The following is a 27,963-nucleotide window of genomic DNA, read 5'->3' as shown; positions in this document are numbered from 1 at the left end:
TTGTGAGTGCTGATGAATCACTTTCATTAACCTACCTCGTCACATTGTTATAGAGATTATAAGCACATACAAGAGCAAAACATGCAAAACAAATGCTTGCTAAGAAAATCCAAGTGGTCCAATTATAAACACACACATAAAACAAATAAATGTATTTCCAGAAACTTACTGGGATTCCAAACCCTGCTTTTCAAGAAACTGCATAGCACTTTCTGAGAAATTCGAGAATCCTGCAGAGACACATATATTATATGTATTTTATGCCAGCACAAACGCAGAATCTCTGTTTTGAAATAAAATGCTAGGTAACAGGTTATCTTTTAAACAAATTTTCTTATATCTAGCATAGCTCTTTCATGTGCTAATTAATATGCCATAATTCAATAAAACTTGATTATCAGCATCTGATATTAGTACACATTAGGAACATTAATAAAATGTTTGTAAAAATAATATTAATAAGGGTGGGGTTTTTGGGTGGGGGGGGCGGGGGGGGATGTTCAGGAAAGGAGCTTCGCTTTACTAGGAAAAGCACAACAGGTTAAATGTAAAACTGGAAGGCAAAGATTACACTATTTAAAAGAAAGCAGGGAAAACATACAGGATATCATTCAGAATCTGCATTCCAAACCAAAATTTCTTAGAAATGTATGAGATACAGAGCTCATTTTAATACAGATAGTCTCAAAAACACCTAAAAGACTTGAAACAGAATTTTTGAGGTCATGCAATCACTAGAGCTGTTGCAAACACTGAAGAAAGGAGTTACCTGATTCTAGTCCAAACTCAAGATAGTTTTCTGTCACAATGAGAATTGCCATTGCTTTCACAAAGAAGAAGAAACCAAAGGTGACACAGACTGATCTTTCACCTCCATCTTCTACTTTGAAATAATGGGTAGTCAATGAAAACAGTACCTTACTACACAAGAAAAAGGTCAAGGAAAATTAAATTTGTAAAATAACTATATTTAAGAATTATAAAGCTGTATTTTGGTCATCTACACTACGGCTGTTCTATGATGTGCAATTTTTTTAAAAAAAGTTAACGTGTTCATTTTCAGGTTAAAATTACAGAATACCATACAGCACAATAATCACATAACAGGTAGCCAGGAATAAACTACTCTGGAGTATAGTTCTGATATAGGCTTATAGTTAATTGCAGCAATATTCACTATCCAGCTAGGAGAATTAAACCACAGTTCAAATGTAAATGATTACATAATCAGAAGTTAGATCAAACAAGAAATAAGACAACAGTATCTTCAATGCAAAATATTGAGCTAAATGAAAAACATTCCATCAAACTACCCAACTCAAGTTTTAATTAATTTCTAAATCCAAAATACTACTTTTGAATGCAACAACTGTGATGGCAGGGAAGTGAATAAACACATTTTTAACCACAGAGGAGCTACAGGTATTTTTCTTGCATTTCTCTACTTTCCCATGCATGTGTTTGAGATTTCTCAGCCATCGAGGATAGCAGAACAACAGCACATTTAGTACTATCTAGGAATTAACCCCATGCTTATCTTAGGAAAAAAAAAAAAAAAACCCGACCTTAAAAAAATCCTGTATAGTTTGGCATGATATATTAAGTCTTTTCACATAGCCCCAGTGCCACAAATATGAACATTTAAGAAATCACCTGCTCTGTTATCAAGTTGTTTTTAAAATTAAGCGTTCTCTTTTTTAAACACATTTCTGAACATAATTCGCTCCAAAGTTAAACAGTAGATTAGGATAAATTTTTCATTATATATTATCAACTCTTATTACTATGAACTGCAGCCCATTGTAACTGATTTTTTTCTTTTTTGAAGGGCAGGCAATATCCAGTCCATATTTAAATAAAGTACCTGGAGATTACTCTGGACGTCACCTGCTTTTAAAAACCAAAGATAAAAAGGGAAAAGAAGATTTTAAGCATAAACTGTACCTTTTTTCCCCCACTATGCAACAACATACTCATTCATATTTGCACTTTTTTAATACTGGAAGTATTTTAAGATGTAGATTACATGAAAACATGTTTTAGAGTATCACAGTATGCTAGGGATTGGAAGGGACCTCAAAAGATCATCTAGTCCAATCCCCCTGTCGGAGCAGGAATACCCAGATGAGGTTGCACAGGAAGGCGTCCAGGCGAGTTTTGAATGTCTCCAGAGAAGGAGACTCCACAACCTCCCTGGGCAGCCTGTGCCAGTGCTCTGTCACCCTCACTGAGAAGAAGTTTCTTCTCAAATTTAAGTGGAACCTCTTGTGTTCCAGCTTGAATCCATTACCCCTTGTCCTATCACTGGTCGCTACTGAGAAGAGCCTGGCTCCATCCTCATGGCATTCCCCCTTTATATATTTATAAACGCTAATAAGATCACCCCTCAGTCTCCTCTTCTCCAAACTAAAGAGACCCAGCTCCCTCAGTCTTTCCTCATAAGGGAGATGCTCCACTCCCTTCATCATCTTAGTTGCCCTACGCTGGACTCTCTCCAGCAGCTCTCTGTCCTTCTTGAACTGAGGGGCCCAGAACTGGACACAATATTCCAGATGCGGTCTCACCAGGGCAGAGTAGAGGGGAAGGAGGACCTCTCTCGATCTACTAACCACCCCCCTATCTATACAGTAAAACATTTGAACAGTCACCAGTTAATCTCTCAAGAAACTCTATGATTATGCAATATGGCATTTTATTAAGCAACACATATTTAACATACACATTGTTCTACCTCCTGTATATGCAGAGAGGTACTCATGCACACAATGAAGGGGCCTAAGCACAGCATCTAATAACTATAAGCTCAGAGTAATCAACTTAAGCTCCCTCCATGCCTCGCAGAAATAACTGATATATCTAAAGGAAGACTTACCTCATCCTAAAAAGAGGTACATAATAGGTCATACAGACTGTGTTCTGGAAAGCTCTGTTTCTCTAATAATACATTCTTAAACCGAGTGTCTTTAGAGCTAGGCATGTCGATCACAAATTGAAAACACATTAATTTCAAATCTTGAAGTTATACAAAGGACTTCATAACAGTTTGTGATCAATAATCCTAACTTATAAATAGATTTATAACCCCCTAGATAACTCATGTTTTCAACTATGGATTGTGCCTAAAGGATGATGACTATCTCGATGTAGAAAATACAACCAAGAAAAAGAAAGCGTGCTGGCAGTAAATTCCAATTATAGTGCAGATTCAGAATTCAATATATAAATTAATGATTATGCAAACTATGTGAGACTGAAACCCTGTGCTAGTTGAATAATCACCACTGCTACCTCTTTTAGGGACGGAGAAAAATCAAAGCATTACGGCTCACTTCATCACTTCCTTTCACTGCTTGACCTACGTTTCAGGACCTACAAAAGAAATAATTCAGGACTATACAGTGCTAAGCAAATAGGTTCTCTACCCCACCTTTTATTACCTTTTTTTTGGTCACAAAAAGGTAATACACCTATAGAATTTGTGGTATGCACTTTTACAAAAACAATTTTATCTTTTAAATTGCTACAATTATGGAATTTTTTAATGACATGGTCCACTGGTATTTATGCACATGGTTGAAGAGAAAAAGATCCACCTTCTGTTTCTATTAAAATACATGAAACTTTTGGATTCACAAGTGAAAACCAAATAAACTCCTCTATATTCTTTCTAATTGCACGTATGTAGAAAAAAAATTAGTTTCAGACTTAGAGGTTATTTTAATCTATTTGATGGCTGACTTTCCCTACATCAACCTTTGGTCAAGTTAAGACCATCGCTTTCCTTTGCTATGCCAGTGATACATTTTCCAAAAGTAGCCAGTGAAATTTACTAATCTACCATTTGCCTCGATCCACTGGACTGCAGTGTGAACAATACCACCCTCACAGTTGGTGGTGTGGATAAATAGTTCCAGGATAGGGAACTCTTATTTTTAGCAGAACAGAAAAATACATCTTTAAATCATAGAATGGTTTAGGTTGGAAAGGACCTTGAAGGTCATTGAGTTCCAACCCCCCTGCCATGGGCAGGGACACCTCCCACCAGCCCAGGTTGCCAAAGGCCACGTCCAGCCTGGCCTTGAACACCTCCAGGGATGGGGCCTCAACAACCTCTCTGGGCAACCTGGGCCAGTGCCTCACCACCCTCACAGGGAAAAACTTCTTCCTAATGTTCAACCTGAACCTGCCCTCTTCCAGTTTAAAGCCATTCCCCCTCATCCTATCGCTACGTGCCCCAGTAAAAAGTCCTTCCCCAGCTCTCCTGTAGGTCCACTTTATGTCTAGGTGGTCTTAGGAAGACTCAAAGATGTTTCTTGGAGGCAGCATTTAGAAGACCTGCTGTACCACCTGCTCAGTGTTCAATATTTTTTAAAGGCTGCAGGACACTGTGTCGGTTGATCACTTTTCATGCTGTTAGCCTGCACTCACTGAGCAGTTTCCAGTACCTGAAGAGGAGTAACAAAAGATCTTGCAAAACAAAGACAATGAATATTTTTAAGACAGATCATTGGTCATGACCTGGTGATTGTGAATTTTGGCTTAAAAATGAGTTTTGCAATGTTTCTTGCAAAAATAATGTTAATGTTTGTGAAAACTCATTGTGGTGTGGGCCACATCGTGGTGTAAGCCCTAGGCTTACAGTGGGTAAAGTGAGCATGAGCTGCCACTTGAGCATCTACCCCGTCTGGCAGCAGAATCTGGCATCTTTCACCAAGGTACCGCTAACACAGTTGTACACACATTTCAGCACATGAAACATGTTTAAAGCTACCTTAGTTGTGCCTAGCACAACTACCATCAAAGTAATGCCGATATACTCAAAACACTGGAACTCAAATACTAAATTTACGTACTACTCCTTTTAGACTAAATTTCTATTAAAACACAGATGTATGGACTAGATTCATTTCTAGAATCTTTCTGAATGTCTACACTATGAACGTCAAAAAGTGCTAATAGTAGGTTATTGCACTGAACCAAAATCAAAATCATTTTGGAAGACATGCTTGAAAAAAATTCCAATCATCACTTCCATCTTCTCCAACCTTTTTTTGGTCATTCTGTCAGCCAAATCCTTAGTACAGCCTATCACCTCTTAACACACAGCCATGAAACAGAAGAAATACCTGTCATCGAAACACAAAATTGTTCTAGAATTAATTCTTGACGTATCATGTTGACGGCTTTCAACCGAAAATATGGAGGCAATTAAATTTTTTTAACACTTAAATTATGATGAATTATTTCTGGTCTTGACATACTGAATTAGTAAATAGTTATGTAAGCTTTAAAGTATTCTCAGCATCCCAGAGGACTGATGTGACAACCCATGAATGAAACAGTTTTCTTCTGAAATCTCTTTTCACCTGCCTAGGTACTAGTGATCACAAGGATTGTTATCAATACCTCTGTATATCACTCTTTGCACCGTACTCTTCACCCAAAAAGCTGTAATGCCCGGATTAATTTATATTAGCATGTTTATGGAAATGTTAACTCTGATATAAAGTTCAGGCCGTGCTTGCTGGTGCTGCAGCCTTTTGCATTGCCACTAACCCCTCAGATTGCACATGATCACATTACCACATCCCATCAGTCCAGAAACCATGCAGGTAATTAAGCAAAGACTTATTCAATATTAGGAAGCAGTGACTTCACATGGATTTCTACAAAAATCACCTACTATGTAGAGAAACCTTTGATAAAAATAAGGTTTATATAATGCCACAGAAAAAAAAGAGTAAATAAAAGTTGTACATAATGGTAGAAAACTAGTTCTGACTATTTGTTTCCTTTCTACAATTAATAAATGACTGTTCAACTACCCATTATCTCTTTCAAACTACCCAAAAACGTACAATTGTTTCTTAAGTGATTCATTTAAAAGCCTAAAATCTAGGCTCCACTGCTTGATAACACATTCCAAAACAGAGGTAAAAAAAAAAAAAAAAAAAAAAAAAAAGGTTACATTTGTATACAGGTTTCTTATTTCCCAGAATTTATTTATTTCTGAAGGCTTGGTGCTACCTATCAGGCCATTCTCTGGGCTTTCCCAAATTTGCATATGTTTCTAGAAGTGCCACATGAACTTTAAACTCTAACTTCCCCAACCGTTCTCTCACCCCAACAAACTGACAGAAGTCCTCAAGGATTTCCTCTCTAAAGTGTTCTGCTTATTACCAAAAACTCAAAACAATATTGGTGCCTTAGCCAATGCATGCCTAGGTACAAAAATGCCAAAGCATGCAATTAACTGTTCACAGCTTGTTAAATAAATTTAGCTTTTGGCACATGATCTTTTGCTTTTCAAACTATTCTATCTGATCTCACTTCTCTTTCAGTCACGTAGCAAGGCTAGTGAGAAAATATAGCTAATAGGCTTCTAACATTCAGAGAATACTACATCTGCTTCAATCTCCTCCTGGTCCACATGTGTAACTAGATCTAAGTGCTTCAGCTAGATTAGGATAAAACTGGCTGGAAATGTTGAGTTAGGCTCAATTCATACCTATTTGCATGTTCATACTGCTGCGACAGAAAGCTTATACTGCCAGGCAACTTAATCTTTTTTAATTTCTGCATTTGGTTTTGCCCTGAATTGATGACCAAGTGAAAGCAGAGATTAGGATTGTATTCAAATACCACTATAAGAAAGAATTATTGCAGTGGATTTTCTTACAATATATAATTCACAAGTCTGTTTCACCCAGAGTTGCAATCACTGTAGTATTATTTAAGTTGGCTACACCCAAGATTTGAAAGATGAAGCAAATGGAGCATTGCCACCAATAAATTTAAGAGTGCGTTGTGGTTTTAGTATTTGAAGCTTGTTTTTCCATTAGTTCTATTAACCTCCCCCTCATCCTCAAAATGGGAGTCAAAGGTGTTGGCTTTTATTTCTGATTTCTTAAGCAGTAGCTGCCTCTCTCTCCTTCCCTCTGCCAAGATTAAACTAGAATTCATGACTTCACCCAAACAAAGAAAATAAAGGCTGTGCAATAACAGCTGTATATTAGCTATAGAATCATAGAATTGTCTAGGTTGGAAGAGACCCTTGGGATCATCGAGTCCAACCATCTACCCTACTCTACAAAGTTCTCCCCTACACCATATCCCCCAACACCACATCTAAACGTCTCTTAAACACATCCAGGGATGGTGACTCAACTGCCTCCCTGGGCAGCCTATTCCAATGCCCGACCACTCTTGCTGTGAAAAATTCTTTCCTGATGTTCAGTCTAAATCTACTCTGTTGGAGCTTGAAGCCATTCCCTCTTGTTCTGTCATTAATTACCTGTGAGAAGAGACCAGCACCAACCTCTCTACAGTGTCCTTTCAAATAGTTGTAGAGAGTGATGAGGTCTCCCCTCAGCCTCCTCCTCCTCCAACTAAACAGACCCAGCTCCTTCAACCGCTCTTCGTATGATTTGTTTGCTAGGCCCTTCACCAGCTTCGTTGCCCTCCTCTGCACTCGCTCCAGCACCTCCATATCTCTCTTGTATTGAGGTGCCCAAAACTGGACACAATACTCGAGGTGTGGCCTCACCAGTGCTGAGTACAGGGGCACAATCACCTCCCTACTTCTGCTGGCCACGCTATTTCTAATACAAGCCAGGATGCCGTTGGCTTTCTTGGCCACCTGGGCGCACTGCCGGCTCATATTCAGCCGCTTGTCAATTAGAACCCCCAGGTCTCTTTCTGCGCGGCAGCTTTCCAGCCACACCTCCCCAAGCCTGTAGCGCTGCACGGGGTTATTGTGGCCCAAGTGCAGGACCTGGCACTTGCCCTTGTTGAAACTCATACCATTGATGTTGGCCCAATGATCCAATCTAAGTCTCTCTGTAGAGCTTCCCTATCCTCCTGGGAATCAACACTCCTGCTTAACTTGGTGTCATCTGCGAACTTGCTGATGATACACCCTATGTCCTTATCGAGATCATCAATAAAGATGTTAAACAGAAATGGTCCCAACACTGAGCCCTGAGGCACACCACTTGTGACCGGCCGCCAGCTGGATTTAAATCCATTGAGCACCACTCTTTGGGACCTTCCAGTCAACCAGTGCTTGATCCAGCGGATCAAATGCTCATCCAGGCCGTGCGAAGCCAGTTTTTCCCACGAGAATTGTATGGGGGACAGTATCGAATGCTTTTTGAAAGTCCAGGTATACAATATCAACAGCCTTTCCCTTGTCCAATATTCTGGTTATTTTGTCATAGAAGGAGATCAGGTTCGTCTGGCAGGACCTGCCTTCCATAAACTATAATAGCTATAGTATGATTATAAGGTGCACAAGAGCCAGACGCTAACTTTCCTGTCATTACCTAGCAGACTAGAAAAAACACCTTTTGGACTGTGGATCTGTCTGCTCACAAGTCAAAGGAGGAACACCTGGCCTGGAAAGCAAGTTATTACTCACTACAAGAAAAATTCTGGATATCATTTATACTTCAGGGTACTTAGATAAATAATTCCTGTCCTTAACATAAAGACAGCACACATTTTAATAATTATCAAGTACAGACAAGCATTAAGCATACCCACGACTGTTAGCCAAATATAACCAAGCATTAGAGTTCCAAGGTTTTACACAACACACCCAGCTATTGTTAACACCAAAAAAGAAAACACAAAGAAAACCCACAACACAGTAAGAATCTCTACTGAAGAACAGGCATTTATACAGAGGAATCAGTTTTGAATATTCAAGTGCTATATGGACCCTAACTTAGCACCCTATCTGGCTGTCAGCTGTTAAGGAAGCAGAGGAGTTGCAGAAATTAATTTTCTAACTCACCTTTGCATAACCTGCACTCTTGTAGTCCCTCATTCAATTCCACTGCTTTATCACCTATCACGTCTTTAAAAGGCAACTTTCCTCCCAAAATTGTACATCTGGCTTGGTATGTGGAAAGCAGTTAATTACCACACAAGCATCAATGTCTGATACTGCCTTCTCCAGTAAAAACAAACAAAACAGCTGCTTCTTTTTATGGTTTGATATTGCCTGTTTCCCAATACTCCACTTTTGTTTCCCTCAGTTTCAGAGGGGAGTTGAGCTTTTTACGGTGCTTTGAAAACATACCACCTCAGCTCCTACAACTGTCTACACATTTTATTTTCTGTGAACTTTGCAAAAGTGTCTTGAATATATTTTAAAATTATGACTTCAGGCATGCATCTTTGCAATAAATTAGTGTACACATTACTGTACTATTTTGTTCAGGAAGTATCAGACTAAACATACTGAAAACAAGCAGTGTGCAGTAAATTGCATGCTCCTCCAAAAGTTGTAAATACTTTCTGTACAGAAGTCTATTTCTGATTGCCAAAGAGGACAAAACCAAATTAGTTTAGAATGACTACATGCTACAGACAAGCACTACCCATATGTTCACATATATGTATTTTTTCCATAAGTGGTTTGATATTAATGTTAACAAGCTATTGCTATCAGCATGTACATTACCCAACAATGGCACCAGCTTACACGATCCTTCTTCCAAATTTGTGTATCTTGCCAATGAACAACACAGAGCTTTATATGAATTGCAGAATGATGTAAACTATTTGGAACAGAGTGACTTAAGAAAACAGAAAAGGATACACTGCAAAAGCCAAGACAAGCAGACACCACACTACACTGATATTCATTTCTTGTGAGGGCTTCACAATACTGTAATAGGCTTCCGTCACCACATACACAACTGTAGCTGCAACAGTGAAATCCACCAACCACTGATACTCCGGAAAATAATGCAATGCTGAAAAATACAAGTTTGCAAATGTTAAAGGTTAGATATTTTAAGGCAGGTACTGACATACATAGAATGGATTGTGAATTAAAAAATGTTTTCAATTAACTGGGGTCTAGGTAGACCCAAGTAAAGAGCAACAACAGCAAAAAAGCCACATTTTTTCGACTCAACAATGTGAACTTCACTCTTCACTTCTGTAAATCAATACTTGATTACTATTCAAATTTAAAAGGCTACAAGATTTTATCATCTCAGCTTCTATACATTAACATCCTAAATTCAAAAAGCAGACTTAAAGCTCAACATCACGACAGAAAATGGTTTTCCAGTTAAGTCTAGCTGCAATTCCAGGTAAAAGTTTTTTTGACTCTGTTAAACATTAAAAGTTCATTGGCAATCATTTAAAATACTACCTATAAATACTTCCTCTTTTTCTTTAAAAAAAGCCAACATCTAAGATGCTGATGGTCTGTTCTTCCAGATTTTGTTAATATCTCCTGTACAGCAATAAATCATTGTGTAAATTCCACCGTAAAAAATGAGGATCATACTGTCTTGCATGCAGGCTGCATGATTTATGAAGAGAAAGCTCCCATAGGTGCTGGGAACTGCAAAGAACAATTTGTGAAAATGAAGTGCAGCCTGTCCCTCCCAAACACCTTCCCTACATCTACGCAGTTAAAAAGTCACAAAACATTACTGAGCAGTTCTCTGTTGACTACCACCCACCATCAAACACATGAAATCAGCCAAGCTCAGTTATTTCAAAGTAAGTATAGGACTTGGAAATACTTATCCGGTTAGATTCAACAAAAGTTTGTATACACAACTTTTTAAACACAGTTAAACCCTATGCTGTGTCAGTATCTGCAAATACTCAGGGAGACAGTTACATGCTATAATTTCAAGAAAATAACACTAATTGACACTCGTGAATGGTTTATTTATGTGCCAGCTTCAAAAAACTGGTATTTTCTACATTGCCGTCAATAATTTAAGCTGTGAAATCTCCTGCATAGGACTATGCTTCCTTTCTTTCTATACTTATCCACAGAACACATGCACATAAAAATGTAGATACAAAGAAAATACGTACCATACATACATACATAGCCATATGTGTTTTCTGTAACAGAATGACTAGTTATGATTAAGGAATCAAAAGTTACCATTTAAAAAACCAGCAACTTCCAAAACACTTAATGCTGCTTATTTTGGTACTGTCACTTTCATCTTCTAAGCATTTTACCTCAACACTTCAGATGTGTGGTTGAAAGGTCTAGGTTTTAATGCTACAGCACATTTCCTATTTTAAATAGATAGGATAGCAGAAAGTATATGTTTCGACATCTGCCAATTGTCATTTTCTTGTACAAAGCTATGATCTCTATTTCAAATAGACTACAATGGGATCCTTTGGGTGTTGTCTTATACTGCTATGGGTGCCTGATCCAACAATAGATGTGCTTTATGCTGGATTTCACCTACTTATCCTTTCCAATAACACTGCTATTAAGATGTCAGCTCTGGAACAACAAAGGAGACTTAGCCCTAATTCTTGCCTTCTCATTTAACTTTATTATCAATTGTACTTCTATTCATTCATTGTCTCTAAAAAAAGATATTTCAGCATTCACTGTAAATAAACACTTGATAGAAAGAATGAGGACGTATTTGAAATAACACACTATCATCTGCATCCACTTATTCTTACCAATAGTGTCCCTTTCAGTCACCGATTTTGTCTCCAGATGAAGATCGATGTCTTTTGGAATGGTTAGGGGTTTGTTTTCAATATGTCCATTATATTTTCTGTAAAAATAAATAGATAATACATATGCAGATGTGACAAAATAAACTTCTTCGAGATACAATGACATTTGAAATTCATGAAAACCGCAGACCACTTCTTTGCCAAATGCAAATATTTTTATCTAGCTAGCTAAAAGCATTAACTCAAGTTCAAATCTTGAGAAACAACCAGGTATGTCAATGATTCCTTGCTTCCTTTCTTGCAAGGGTCTGACATACTACTGTGGTATGGGCTTAAATAGCTTCCATATGCTGCATCCAGAGCATGTATTACAGCAAGATCCGGTGGCCAGTATTTACTTCAGCCCACTTATTTCCTCTGTTCAGGGAGCTACAGGGTGTTCTAGCAAGTTCCCACAAACCAGAATATACCCACATTGCCATACAGATACCCTGAAGAAAAATCAAAGTTAAATTGAGACTTTTTAATTGAGGTCTAGACCACGATGCTGAAAGACAAAAGCGTTAAAGTCTTTGGATTGAAATTGAGTAAAACAGACAGACTTGGCAGTGTTAATTTACAGAACATTCACTGGAAATAACAAAAAGCAGTAACCTACCTCGGAAAAAAGCTGATAAGGAAAAAAATGAAAAAGAAATTTCCCAACAGAGCATTAGGCCTTTTTGTCACAACAGGGTGCTTAGCAAGCACGTCATACAAGCTGGACTAACCTAGATCCTTGAAAGATCCATCCTACTAGCCATCAAGCAAAGACAATTTTAAGATAATTTTCCAATCTAACAGGCTTTGTGTCGAAATACTACAGACTTGTTTCAATTCATACTGTGGCTACTTGCTTATACAAATGGCAGGAATGAGGCAATCAAATGTTGAGCTGCATAGTGTCTTGAGGCACCAAGTTCCACACTGCGTGTCCCAAACTGAGAAGTCCTTAAATCTACTCTACTAACGTCATTCAGTGACTCCGTGTGTAACATAGTAGTAAGTTTACTACTCCCTATCCGCCCTCTGCGCACTGGGTACGTACCTGTTGCAAAACCCTCAGCCAGTTCTCACACAAGTAAGCCTTATGCTGCTGCTTCTTGTGTGGAAGCCTTTCTTCTAGCCACCATCACTCCCCTTTTCCAGTTCCACTGAACGATGTTGGAAATATGGTATAAACTAAATTATGTCTTATATGTATAATATGAAGTTAGACTATGTTTTACAAATTGTTGGTTAGAATTAAAACACCTTTAAGGAACCATTTTTCACAGCAGAGATACATGTGAAGACCATAAAAGCTGACATATCTAGAGTAAAAAGTGCATTTTCATCTGGAACTCTGAAACTATAGCAACATCATGACCTTCACTTTCCTGAAAATAAGCCACGCTGCCAAACTTTAAATTGAAGAAAACAGAATGCTCCTAAAAGAACCTGAACAAAGTCAATTTACATGAAATTGGGCTGTGAGATTACCATTACTAACTAGGGTAAAACTTACCTCATGACAATTAAAAAACAAACAAACAAAAAAAAACATTAAAGCAGATCAGAAGATGTTTTTTAGATTTAAAAAAAAAAAAAAAAAAATCAAAACCAAAACTTAAAACCCCTAAATGGCTAGAAAGAAACAGTAAGCTCTTCCAGATTTTGGTATAGCACCTCTTAAATTAGAAAAGGAGATGTGGATCTTCCATAGAAAGACAAGGTATTGGGACATAAGCATTAAGAAGAAATTCAATCAATCATTAACTTATTTTTAAAGAATTATGTCCTGTCAGCTAACGTGTGAGATGAGAACACAAGCAGAAAGTATTAAAAACTTTTTTTTTTCAGGTTATATTAATTCTTAGTATCATCCGAAGGACAAGAATTTTAATGGACAAACTGAAAACTGAGGTTAGGAATCTGAAGCATTGCTCAAAACATTTAGGTGCTCAAGTCAAGCCTAAACGAGATGTCCCAAAACACTGCCCAGCCACTTGACTACCTGCAAGCTTCGTGTGCTTTCCTGTCCCAAATTGTACTCTTGATGTTTTCTGACTACATGCACCCAGGAGTACCATCATCTTGAGTGAGATGAGCATTTTGATAACTGAAGCCATTTCAGCTCAACAGAATTTGGTGTTCCTACACTAATTATCCCGGGGACCCACAATCCAAGAGACACAGTCAGAACATACCCAGGATCACTGACAGCTTTAATTCCAAGTAATTCATAGTGGCTATGAACCTTTTCATTAACCTAACAATTTAATATAACATAAATGATTCTGGAATAGAAAATCTGCCTAAAATTCACGTGCTATTATAACCTATAGCATAACATACTGAAGTGCAATAAGCATTGAATAAAATGGACAACAAGTTTACACCACAGCTGTTTCTAAGGCTCATTTTCTAGCAAATTCCTTGGATCTCCTTTCAACATTTCTCTTTTAATTAGTTCAAATTGGAAAAGTATTTAAGTAAGGAGCAGGTGCTCCATTTTGCAAGACTCTGAGCTTGACAAACCAAATTCTTTATCTTGAAAAGCCATGGGGGAAAAAAAAAAAATAAAATAAAATGGACGCATCCTTATTTCTCCTACATCATCTGTTTCACACCTCCTTGGCTCAAAGGAGCACTGCATTCCATTTTTTGCAACCTAAAACAGTACATCCAAACCAACTCAATAGGAACAATTCCTACTTTAAACTATGGTTTTCCTCCAACAACAGCCACTTCTTTAGAGGACAAAGAGTTATATATATTGACTAAAGAGTAAGTGTATTATTCATTCTGTTGTTACAACAGCAAAGCAAACGTCATTTAAGCCTCCACATTACCATCCTGGTTTCTTTAAATTTTCATATCCCCCTGTGATTAACATTCACCCTAGTACAAACAACTACATACAATTATTACAATTGTATTCTCTCGGTTACATGTTAATATAGTAAGATAATTATATCAATCTTCAGACAGGAAAACATAGCATCACATTTGAAACATTAAATGTAGAAGTTTAGGAACTGAAAAAGGACTTAAGGCATACATAGATGACTTGTGATACAGGTTCCAACTAAATTTCAAAGTAAATTTTCCAAAGATTACAAAATTTAAGCTTATATGTCAGCACACATTAACATGCCATGCTTCCAACACAGCTGAGTACATGTAATTGCTCTGGTGACAGTATGAACACGCATATTTTGGATGGCAGGACTGAGGAAAGACAATAAGAGCAATGTACAATTATTATTTGGCAATGCAATTGTGGTTTTCTGTTTAAGGCTCCTGTGGGTGGACTTCAAGTTATAGTTACGCAATTAAAGTTAATTTTATATATGAATAAATATTACTGGCTAAATGGACAGTTGTAAATTGTAATGCTATTTATAATTATTTTGCCTCAATTTGTTACAGAAAACTCTTAAGATAAAATGAGTTTCTAAATTTGAAAGAATGTATTTAATATTAAAGGAACGACTTAATTCTTTACCGCAAAGTATGGCAAATAAGGTTGCTAATCACGTAGCTTAAGAACTACAAAACAGAAAAAAAAAAAAAAAAAATCACATTACAATGAGCAGATTATATATGCAGTTTGTGGATTATAAGAGAGCTCATACTGGAATAAAAGAAAAAGGACTAAAGGAAAGTTCCTATGTCACCGTAAAGAAAGCCAGAGGGGTTTGTTTGTTTGTTCGTTTTAATCATAGCCGATTCAGAAATCCTGCATCAGCATAGCAGCTCCACCATCTCAAGACATCTTGGTTCTTGCCACAGTTGTAATTCTGGGAGGCTGTTCCAGAACTTCATGACTGAACATCAGAAATCTGTTTCCACCTAAAGCTGATACACAGCTATCCCATCCCTCTCAGTCATCTTTTTGCTAGGTTAAACAAGCCAAGCTCTTTTAGCCTCCTCTTGTAAGACATACTTTCTCTTTTCTGCATGATCCTAGCAGCCTTCTGTTCATGTACCAATTAATTTTTCTTGAACATGAGTGATCAGAACTGTCCACAGTAATCCAGATAAAGTTCTACACTGGTGCCTTGTCCAAGAGGATTAATATTTTGCTATCTCTTCTACTATCAATACCTCATCTAATACACCCTAGGAACACATTTACCTTTTTCACAGCTGTGTAAGGTGGTGGCTCAGACTAATCCTGTGTTGAACTAATATACACAAATTTCTCTACTCTTGCTTCAAGACAAAGAGCTTCAATCCTATAGAAGATTTGCTTTCCTCAGTTTCCATCCAAATGAATATATTCACTAAAAATCTCCTTGCCACCAAATCAGCAATTTCACAAACCAATTTTGTGGACTGAAAATCACCCAGTCTTGCACAATTTGGGCATATTCAACTCTGCTAAACTGAAAGAACACAGTTTGGGACAGAGCTGTGACAATTAACGCAAGCAGGGCAGTCATACACAACCAGCAGTTTTTAACTGACATTAAAACAAAAGACGGCTAGCAAAGCTATTATAAGGTTCATGCTAAAACAAAAAAGTTAAAAAACAAAAACTTAAAACAAGTATTTACCTGTCTTTTTTGCTCTTCCCTCTTTGTTTCCCTGCAAGAATCCTTAGTTCTTCTTCAGTAGGATGCTGATACCACCTTAAACTAAGGAAAAATAAAAGCTCATTTAAAACAGTATCAGTATTAGCAATTTAGTGGGTTTAAAAAAAAAAAAACAACTGTATATCAACATAGATCTATATGCATATTAAAACACTGGTCATTTGCAACACCTAAGTGGAGGAACTGCTCACACTTTGGAATGGAGAACAACCCTGCAGGAAGGCCTGGATAGGTTGGAAGAGTGGGCTAACAAGAACCTTATGCTGTTCAACAAAAACAAGTGTAAGGTCTTGCATCTGGGAAAACATAATCCAGCAGGGCGGCACAAGCTGGATCTACCTGACTGGGAGCAGCTGCATCAACAAGGGCATCACCAGCAGAGATGAAGAAATCATAGAATCATAGAATCAGTGAGGTTGGAAGGGACCTTTAAGATCATCAAGTCCAACCATTAACCTACCCTGATAAAAACACCACCACTCCTAAACCATGTCCCTAAGCACCTCATCTACCCTTTTCTTAAACACCTCCAGGGATGGTGAATCCACCACCTCTCTGGGCAGCCTATTCCAATGTTTAATAACCCTTTCAGTGAAAAAATGCTTCCTAATATCCAATCTAAACCTGCCCTGACATAACTTGAACCCTTTTCCTCTTGTCCTATCACTTGTCACCAGGGAGAAGAGGTCAGCTCCCATCTCTCTAAAAGCTCCTTTCAGGGAGTTGCAGAGGGTGATAAGGTCTCCCCTCAGCCTCCTCTTCTCCAGGCTAAACAACCCCAGATCCCTCAGTCGTTCCTCATAAGGTTTGTCCTCCAGACCCTTCACCAGCTTTGTAGCCCTTCTCTGGACACGCTCATCATCTCAGTATCCCACTCTACTCAGTGCTGGTCAGGCCACACATGGAACACTGTGTTCCGTTTTGGTCTCCACTATCTAAAAAGATGTGGACAGGCTGGAGAGGGCCATAAAGATGATCCAAGGACCGGGAAACCAGTCATATGAGGAAAGGCTGAGAGAACTGGGTTTGTTCAGCCTTGAGAAAAGAAACTTAGGAGATACCTTATCACTATGTTCCAGCATTTAAAGGGTGGCTACAAACAAGATGGAGACTCCCTTTTTACAAAGAGTCACAGGGAAAGGGCGAGGTTTGATGGGTAAAAGTTACTCCTGGGGAGATTCTAATTGGACACAAGAGGAAAATTTTCCACAATGAGAACAATCAGCCATTGGAATAATCTCCCCAAGGCAGTGGTGGATTCCCCATCATTGGACACTTTCAGATTTCAGCTGGACAGGGTGCTGGGCCATCTTGTCTAGACTGTGCTTTTGCCAAGAAAGGATGGACCAAATGATCCTTGAGGTCCCTTCCAACCTGGTATTCTATCATTTCATCTACAACGAAAATAGTCATGTGCAAGTAACAACCCTACCCGAACTGAACCACCACAGCTAAACTTCAGTTCTCTCCAGCATGAGATGCTTATTCATAATTAGAAAGCTTTGCTACTTTGTCATTCAAGTGAAAGCCCTTCACTTCTCAAAACACCAAATTTTCAAGCTATCAAATGCAGCAAAGTTGCACTGATATTGGAAAAAGTTCACTAGAATAATTATACCATTACAGCTACCCATCAGAACCATAGTCTAAATGATTTTATAAAGTATAATTATGCCTCTCAAAGAAACAGTAATTTTCCAGAATAGCTATTATCAAATAACCATTAACAGCCTTTTTTCTTAGACAGAGCAGACTGTAACATCAACATTCCTTTCCTAAACACCTCTTCAGTGTTATCTTCAACTCCTACTAGAAAAAGTGCTATTAAAAAAGAAATCACTAATTTGCATGTAGCTGAGCTGCAAGCTTTTTCGCTTTCACAAATCAATGCACCATCCATCACTCATTTATTTAAAAGGCATGTAGTGGCAAGGAAATTCCAAGGAGGAAAGCCAAAGAAGGTTAAGTCTCTAAGATGGTACATTTTACCTTAATCTCTAAGCATGTCAAGAACCTTAGTAGCTGAAACAAGGCCTCTTCCACATTCAGCAAGGGAGGGTTGCTGTCCAGATGCAGGAAGGATGTTACTCATCTCCATTCTGAAATGCCGAGGCAAAGGAGCCCAAGCATTAACTGGAACAGACTTGGGAAATTTATCTCTATTTATGTGTAAGTACTTTTCCAGAGTACGAGGCCACTAATTGGTGACATAGGTTAACACAAGGCTCTAGTTACAGATGATAACGGAATCCACAACCATCAGTACTTCTCACGTTAAGAAACCTTCATCAAGTAGGACCATTCAAACCTACGTTGGCAAATTAGGGATTAAGTTACATTCAATTTCAAAAAGAAAGCAAGGCATATTTGGAAAATAACTATCACATTCAAATAACCTCAAGCCACTTGATAACACTTGATTCCCAGCTCTGTTTTGGAAAGGCTTTCTGTCCCAAGTGGAAGTCTGGTCCACCCATCTGTATATTCACAGAACATAGCCTTTCATGTAAATATAAAAAAGTTTGTAATTCTTAATGGAACATTGTCTACACATCAAACACTGAGGGAGGTTCACTGCTACGAGACTCGTGCTAAAAGCAGAAACAGTCCTAAATGCAAGCTGCCACAACAAGCAGTATTATACATCTTCTACCTTCCTTACGATGGCACGGACACTTCATGTGTGTGCACATGTGCTGCAAGGGACACTGGATAAAAAATGCAAGAAAGAGTACGTACTATTTTAATGAAATGTACGTACCACTGAGCATAGGCCTGCCTGGCAGATCTTAAACAGGAGACATAGCCTTTCTGTCCTGATACTGCCCTAGACACTGCACTAGACTTGGCTGAAGACAGAGAGGTGGGAACGAAGAAAAATGGTGTGACAAAAATCAAAACACATTTCAAGAAGAGCTCCCAATTTCGGCAGTTTAATTGCTGGCATAATGAAGTATTAAACAGACAGGTTCACAGAGTTCATGGACATCATCTTAAAAACTAGTGCAACAGGTAAGTAAGAGTTCAAGCCAGCAATATTACAAAGAGTACAGTCTGGTTAATAGGGGGTTCAATGAGCACAGCAGTACCTGCTGACACAGGCTAAAGAATCAGTTGATGCTGGGATTTCTTCAAGAGAAAAGAACTTCAGTACCAGGCAGTAACACATCACAGAGATCCAAACCATCACATGCTGCAGTTTTCCCTTGAAGGAATTCACTGCCAGTTCAAAATCTGAAAATGGTAACTCCTACAGACTTTGCACGAACAAGGAGTTTAGGGGGGGAGAAGAGGGGCTGAATTTTGTTTGTGGGGTTTTTAGGGGGCACCAGTAAGAGTGAAAGTTATTTCATTAATTTATTTTTACCATGTGTGGTCCCAGCTGAAAAATTTCCTGTTTGTAAACTTTGCTGCAAAAGAGACTTTGTTAACACCGGGAATCACACAGAAACCAGAGCAACAACCTTCTCATCCAAGATGTCAAACTACATTGGAGATACTGCCTTCTTCCTATCTTTCACATGACCTAGAGAAAGTGGGGGAAAGCAAAGGAATAGTCTTCTGCTTTGTCATTCACCATCTCCCAGATCAGAACTTGGCATGCTGAAAGCACCACAAGTAGTTCTGCAATGATGAGAATCACCTGTGTTGGAAAGCTCATTTTTCAAAATCTTTCCTGCACAGATAGAGAAACAGTTCCTAATACAGCAGAACAGAAAATTGTTGTTCTGTTTAACATACTAAGACAAATCAAACACTTAAACCACAATTTGCTCTTAATTACAGTACAGAATTATGTTGCACATGATTCCTAATTACAACTAACAGGATACAAGAGTTTAGGGATTTTTTTTTAGTTACTAACCCCTAAACACTTTGCATATACAATCTCAAAATCAAGAGACCTGAACAAACATTTTCATTAAGGTAGAACTAAAAAAAAAAAGTAATTAGTATCTGCTTTAGCTTATATCAGCTCTAAAACTGAGATCCCACAACTGATTACTCTGTAGCTCTGACCAAGTTAGTCTAAATCGCAACAACAGCAGAGATACACACCAGTTAATTTCAATTAAGGTCATTAATGAGTGCACTACAAAACATCCATTTTCTCCTGTCCTCCTGAGATGGCCAGAAAATAGAATGCAGCAGAGCAACTTAAATGCAACATTTTGGTAGAGAATGTTTCATCAGTTAAAGAATTCAAAGGCCTATGCAGATGCTTTGGCTGCCAATTCATTTACTTCAATAAATATGAATATTCAAATTCAGTTCAAGCTCTGTAAATAGCATTGATTGAAAAAGTTTGTATTTCTTTACAAATTTAAATAAATAGTTTTTCAACAGGCAATGATAGCTGTGAGTTCTGTAAACAAATAAGTATCTTATGTCTACCTATTCTAACCATTGTTTTAAATTTTGAAGTGTCCATGTTTCCTTTTAACATACACATACAGGCATCTTGAAACCAACTGGCCACTTAAGAGTTTCTAGCTTATCTGGTAATGTGTTTATCCTCCCTCCCATTTGGCAAGGGCTATCTGTAGACATTTGAGACTGTCTTGCTTAGGAAAGCCTCCCAACCCTTTGGAAGAAAGACACACAAATAACTTAAAAACCAGCTTTGGGAACCAAAGATTAGTTGAAGCATATTGACAGAGGAAAGGAGGAGCAGGTAGTAACTTTTCCTAGGAAAGCTGGACCGCTTAAGAGTGCGTCTGCCCCTGCCTGTACACTTATGTGTAAATAAAACCCTCCACCACCCCCACCCACACCCACACAGGTCTGTCAAAGAAAACACCATTGGCAAAAAGACAGCACTAAGGAAAATGGGTTAACATGAAAGACAGTTTGTCAGCTAAACTAAGAAGAGAACTGTTTTTCTTTCTGCCATTAGAATTCAGATTCTTGCTGCAGTGAAGCATCTGACTTGTTTTTATTTCTGGAACACGGCATTATTTCTGGGTCTTCACATAATTCTTGTATTCAGGAGGTTATTCACAACGACAGAAATTACAATGCACTAAAATAGTTACCAGATAAATAGAAGAACAGTGAAAAGCAACAAGGAGATTCTCGAGGCTACTAACATGAAAGGCAATAACAAGACTCCCATTGACTTCAATGGGAGCACAATTCCATAAGTGCAAGTGCAGAAATCCTGCTTTATGTTTTTATCAATCTGCAGGTGTGCAAAGAAAACAGGAGAAAAGGATTATGACAAATATTTCAACAGCACAGCCTTTCCCTATCACTGGCACAAGGCATGCCTTAGAACAAGGATACAGAAAGTCAAAATTTCACAAGAATGAAGAACATGGGCATAATATTGAGCAATTCTTTAAGAAGAGCAAATAAGTATCTACATTTTTAAATAAAAATTTGAATAAAACTTTTAGATAAGACATAAAAAGCAGAAAATATTATTTGAATAATTGCTGATAAAAACCACAATGGTAGTAACACACCTTAAAAATAAGTGGTATGCAATTTCATGTTCATTAATTTAATATTCTTTTAAGAGCACAAAAAACGTGATCAATACCCTGCAGATGTGGTCAACAATGAAACTTAACACAACAATTAAGAGTATAATTCTTGTTCCTATTATTCACCTGACAATTACTGTTTTCCATTACACCTAACCAGTGATACCTAACATACATCTAAACAACATTTAGAGTCATTTTTCATTAGCAACTCTTTGGGTGATGAAATGGGGAAAATTAAAAAGAACAAAGTTGGTAATTCTGAAATGCAGAGGAAAATTATATGAGACTGGTTAAGACTCCTATGGAGCACATTATTATTCAAGGATGCTTCTTCAGAAATCAGGGAGTAGAGATTTGGTATTCTCAAAATTTTAACAATTACAAAAGACAGCAAACTACCTTCTAATCATACAAACTGTTTTTCTTCCCAAACGAAAAAACACAGTGTCTATGATTCTTTTAATATTTAAGATACTGACTTATATTCAAAACAGCTGCTGGTTTTTGTTGTTATTATGGATACAGCCACACAGGGAATGCTCCCCTTGCAACTCATTATGTCTGTTTGATCTATTGTTATGAGGAAGTGGTGTACTGAAATTTATACTAATCCTGTCCTATGAAGTATTAAGAATAGAATTTTTAATAAACACCTAAGCACTCTTTAGGTGCAAGGCTAATCAGCAGGTGTATTATCAGGAACACTGAGACAATACAGAGAAAAAAAAACTTCCTTTTTTCAGTGTCCTGTATTCAGTTTAGCTTTTTAATATTAAAGTACGTAACTTCTGCCTTTAGTAACATAAGAGCTGGACAACAGCTAACTTTATGACTGCTACAATTAATAACAACAAACAAGTCTGTTCTTTCACAGCAACACTGTTTTTACACCTTGAGGCTGTTAAGTCAGGCATCACAATACTATTGTAATAAATTTAAGAACAGCAGATTAATTATTTTTCAAGAAAACAACCTAGATTAGTATGTTTTACTGTTACTACTCTAATGCATAATAGTATTACCATATTCACACACAATAGAGCAACTGTTTCTTATCTTACCTGCCACTACAGAGAAGCCAACGAGCAAGAGAATAGTGAGGTATGATCTTCTGTATGACACTAGCCATTACCATGGTAACCACCAACTGAACACCTATCACACCCTGTAGGGGAATAAGTTAATAACAAGTCAATATGCGTTTTAGAAAAGTGCTGAAGTACCTTTAAAAGATACTAAAAAATTAAAAACACCTTGAATGGTAGGGATAACCTTTTTTAGTTCTTTTTACACTAGAGGGGAAAAAAAAAACATACCATATCAGTTTTCAAGAAATCCCCTGGAACTTGCTATAATAAAGTTACATACTTCATTGAAGGGAAAAGGCATTGTTAGGTCACAAAGCTGGTAATGTATGCCCCCTGTTTCACAGACTGTAAGACCACATGTGGACATAACATTTCACAACACATTATGCCTTCAAATTACATCACTAATTACAATCTTGGATTTTGTGGTCTCTTCAGTTCCGACATAATTTAACAGCTGACACCACACAAACCCACTGGAATTAACAATAATTTACCACATCCACCTCAGGAAATTTCAGGCTTTGATTACTGCAGAACATTTGCTCCTTTCTGAACTCCAGGCACGGGTGGGGAAGAGAGGGAAGGGCACGCAGGAGTCAGCATAGCTTCACTTTAACATCCAACTCTCGATCGGGATTTGGCACTTCAGCAGAGCCAGCAGCAATCTCATTCCCAGTCACTCAGCAAGCTTTAATTCTGACTATTGGTTGTTGGTGGGTTTTGGGGTTTTGTTTGTTTGTTTTTAAATAAAGCAACTTTAAACTTCTGAAGCTCAATAACAATGAATGAAATGTTGCATCATACTACATACTCATCCTGCACGTGAAACTATCAACTAATACTAAGACCATATCAAAAAACAGCATGAAGTGTGTACACCATATTTCCTCTACTAAAGCAAGACTTCCATGCTTAAAACATCACAAGCAATAGTAAAAAGTATCAAACAGATATGCAAGGGAAGTTTACAAAACCACGCAAGTGAAAAGACGCTAAGAATCAACCAAATAAGCTACTTTCAATCTTTTAAACTGTTTTTCAGGATACTTTCTCATGGAAAGGAGTACAGACACTTCTTCAATCAGAGCATAAAATGCCATATTTCAGTCATGGCATATAGAAATTAATATGCACTTTCAATTCTTAGACATCAACTTTTGGTAATTGCTAGTTACTAACAATATTTTGAAGAGAAGATATTTCCTTCTCTAGTTGTAGAAGTTGGGAATTACACTTCACTAGCATTGTAGTGATGCAAGGTGCTATAGAAGGTCAGGAGGCAAAAGTATTTCTACATATGGAAGCAGTACACAATTAACCACTGCCAAATAAAACACAGATTAGCTCATACTCTTGAGAAACACTTTCTCCAAAATTCCCCAAAGGAAGAAGTAAGGTTCGTCCCTCAAGAACACCTCACTAGCAGCACACCAGGCAGTACTGCCATCGTTCGAACACATCCACCTAACATACCTGTTCTCTTGGAGGAAATTTAACTACATTACTTTTACCAGAAGTTTCTCTCAATTTAGAGATAATTTAAGCAAGGAAAGAGCGATTCTTATAAAATGGTGAAACAGATGAGATTGGAATGAACCTCTGGATATTATCTAGTCCAAGCTCCCCTGCTAAGAACAAGGTTAACTACAGCAGCTTGCTCAGAGCCACATGTTCAGTCAGGCTTTGAGCATCTCCAAGAACGGAGACTCCACAACCTCTCGGGGCAACCTATGCCAGTGTTTGACCATTCTCACTTTAAAGTTTTTTTCTTTCTTACATTTAATTAAAGTATTCTGTATTGTGTCCACTGCTTCTTGTTCTTCCACTGGGCACCACTGAGAAGAGTCTTGCTCCATCTTCTTTATTCCTCCGCATCAAGTATTTATACGCACAGATAAGATGCCTCCTGAACCTTCTCTAGGCTCAACAGTCACAGCTCTCAACTTTTCCTCATATGACAGATGGTCCAGTCATCTTTGTGGCCCTGCGCTAGACTCTCTCCAGTAAGCCTATGTCTCTCTTGTACTGGGGAACCCAAAATCAGATGCAGCACTCCAGTGTCTCACCACTGCTGACTAGAGGTGTGCACCTTTGTCAGCTTGCTGGGGATTCTCAGCATAATGCAGCTCAGGGTGCTGTTGGCTGCCTTTGCCACAAGGGCTCACTGCTGGCTTACGCTCAACTTAACGATCTCCAGGACCTCGAGGTCCTTTTCTGCCAAACTGCCCAGGCTGACAGCCCCCCGCATGTACTGGTGCCAAGGCTTATTCCTCCTCAAGCATGTTGGCGTTTCCTTTTTTTTTTTTGAGCTGCATGAGACTCCTGTTGACCCATTTCTGCAGCCTGCAGAGTTCCCTCTGAATGCCAATACAACTACCAGATGTAGCAGTGACTCGAGTTTTGCACCATCTGCAAACTTGCTCAGGGTGCACTCTCTTCCATCTTCCACGTTGTTAATGAAGATGCTAAATAACACTAGCATCAGTATCAACACCTGGGGCACATCACTAGTGACCAGCCTACAGCTGGACTCTGTGCCACAAATCACAACATTTTGAGTTCAGCACCTCAGCCAGTTTCTAGTCCACCTTGCTGCTCAGCTACCTAGTCCGTACTTCATCAGTTTGCCTATGAGGATGTTATGGCAGATGGTGTTGAAAGCTTTGCTAAGGTGAAGCTAAACAATATCCCCTTTTACCCTTGTCCCCAAACTAGTAATTTCATTGTAGAATGCTATCAAGTTGGTCAGGTAGGACTTTCCCTTCAAAAGTCCAAGCTGACTACTCTCAAACCCACCTTGTCTTTAATATGTTTGGATTTAATTTCCAGGGCTATTTGTTTTATTACTGTTCTGGTTCCAGCAGGGATGGGTTAATTTCCAAGGATCCATGTGATGCCATGCCCAGACTAAAGCAGTGATACCATAATTGTGTTTGTACATTCCTCTTTCCTTTGCCATTCTGTTAAACTGCCTTTATCTCAACCCAAGAGTTTTGCCTTTTTCTTCCAATTCTCCCCAAGGCTGGGGGGGGGGGGGGGGCTAAGGGAGGGGCCATATGGTTCTTTGTTGCCAGCTGAAGCTAAACCACCACAATTACCCCCTCAGGGATGAAGGGGCAGCTCACCAGCCTGTACTTCCCATATTCTCACTTCCTGAAGACAAAAATAACATTTGATTTCTGAAGTCCTCAGCAAACTTCCCTGATTGCCATGACCTTTCAAGGTCAGAGTGAGGGTGGCCAAAGAGAGTGACCTTGCAACATCATCGGCCACTCCCTCAGCACAGATGGGTGCATCCCATCAGGACCCACGCACACGTGTATCTACAACTTGTTTAAATGCTCCCTAACATGTCTTCCACCAAGGGGTAAGCCTTCATTGCTCCAGACCCTCCTACTGGTCTCAGGAGCCTGGGATTTCTGAAGACAAATTTTATCAATGAAGACCAAGGCAAAGGCAGCATTAGTATCTTGGTCTTTCCCATGTCCTTTGCCATCAAGTCTCCTGCACCAGTCAGAAGCAGGCCCATGTTTTCCATCATAGTACATTTGCTGTTGTTATACTTGTAGACGTTTTCTTGTTGCCATTCATGTTCTGCATCAAACTCAACTCCAGGTGGGCTTTTGCTTTCCTAACCCCACCCCTGCATGCTCAGACAGTTTCTCGGTATTCCTCCTGGGTGACCTGACCCTGCTTCCACCTCCTGCACACTTCCTTTCTATGTTTGAGCTTAGTCATGAGCTATGTGTTCATCCATGTACATCAGGATGGATTGTTCTTGAGCTTGAAAAAGGTGATCCTTAAAAGTCAACCACCTTTCCCAGACCCCTCTTCTCTCCAAGACCATATCCCATAGGATTCTTCCAAGCTGACGCCTGATCAGGCCAAAGTCTGCTCTCCTGCAGCCTAGGATTGTGAACCTGCCACTGGCCTCATTTGCTTCTCTCAGGATCTTGAACTCTACCACCCAACAGTCTCTGCAGCAAAGGCTGCATGACCTTCACATCACCAACTAGTTCTGTGTTTGCAAGTCTGAGGCCCAGCAGAACACATCTTCTCATCAGCTCCCCAATCACTTGTGTTAGGAAACTGACATCAAAGCACACAAAAAAATCTCCTGGATTGCTTATGCCTTCCTGCATTGTCTCTTCAGAAGATACTGGGGTAGCTGAGGTACCCAATAGGACCAGTGCCTGAAAACCTGAGGATTCTTCCCGTTGTCTAACGAAGGCCTTATCTTCTACTTCTTCAGGATTAAGGCTACCTACAGCAGACACCTTCCACAAAATCACCCATGCTGCTCTGCCCTCTAGTCCTTACCCATAAGCTCGTTGGTTCGTTTTTCATCCCATGGCAGGCCTCCATACATCCCTGCTGTTCCTTCACATTAGAGCAAGTCCCCATCCTCCCTGTCCCAGCCAGTCCTTCTAAAGGGCATGCAGCCATCCACGGCAGCACTCCAATCGTATGAGCTACCCATCACATCTTTGTTATTCCAATGAAATCACAGCTCTGCAACTTTACACAGCCCCCTACTTTCCCATTTTCTCCCCACACTGCATGCATTAGTGTACAAGCAGGTCAGAGATGCACCAAAGTGTGCCAATTTCCCAGAAGAGGTATAAAAGCTTCTCCCCCATAATGCTGGCATCAATATCTGTGTACAGGCATTTCCTTGTTTGTGTTTATATACTTGTGTGGGCCGCCTTCTGCCCTCTTTAGTTGTTTTCAAGGACTCCTCTCCGCATCACCCTGCATCCTTTGCTTACCAACCCAGTCCACCACTTTTTCCTCTCGATTTGTGAGTCACAGTATCACAGTATGCTAGGGATTGGAAGGGACCTCAAAAGATCATCTAGTCCAATCCCCCTGTCGGAGCAGGAACACCTAGACGAGGTTGCACAGGAAGGCGTCCAGGTGAGTTTTGAATGTCTCCAGAGAAGGAGACTCCACAACCTCCCTGGGCAGCCTGTGCCAGTGCTCTGTCACCCTCACTGAGAAGAAGTTTCTTCTCAAATTTAAGTGGAACCTCTTGTGTTCCAGCTTGAATCCATTACCCCTTGTCCTATCACTGGTCGCTACTGAGAAGAGCCTGGCTCCATCCTCATGACATTCCCCCTTTATATATTTATAAACGCTAATAAGATCACCCCTCAGTCTCCTCTTCTCCAAACTCAAGAGACCCAGCTCCCTCAGTCTTTCCTCATAAGGGAGATGCTCCACTCCCTTCATCATCTTAGTTGCCCTAAGGAAGGAGTCATCACCTCCTTCCTCAGTCCCAGTCTA

General features: G+C 39.0%; 1 protein-coding gene across 1 annotated transcript in view; it reads right to left on the bottom strand.

Annotated features, from left to right (window-relative positions):
- The window catches only part of TMEM161B (transmembrane protein 161B), a 33,635-nt gene extending 10,884 nt beyond the window's left edge, over positions 1–22,751 (bottom strand). Inside the window, exons 1-6 of the mRNA XM_082497784.1 lie at positions 22,648–22,751; positions 16,056–16,136; positions 11,473–11,570; positions 9,608–9,764; positions 770–921; positions 170–230 (exon numbers count right to left, since the gene is read on the bottom strand). Of these exons, the coding sequence (XP_082353910.1) occupies positions 170–230; positions 770–921; positions 9,608–9,764; positions 11,473–11,570; positions 16,056–16,136; positions 22,648–22,721 (623 nt within the window). The 5' untranslated portion in view covers positions 22,722–22,751. The remainder of the gene's footprint in view (positions 1–169; positions 231–769; positions 922–9,607; positions 9,765–11,472; positions 11,571–16,055; positions 16,137–22,647) is intronic.
- Positions 22,752–27,963: the final 5,212 nt, after the last annotated feature.

This window comes from Vanellus vanellus (assembly GCF_965231255.1).
Source record: "Vanellus vanellus genome assembly, chromosome: Z".
NCBI classification, from domain to species: Eukaryota; Metazoa; Chordata; class Aves; order Charadriiformes; family Charadriidae; genus Vanellus; species Vanellus vanellus.
Note: the sequence above shows the minus strand (reverse complement) of the source record. Positions and strands in the feature narration are given on the sequence as shown.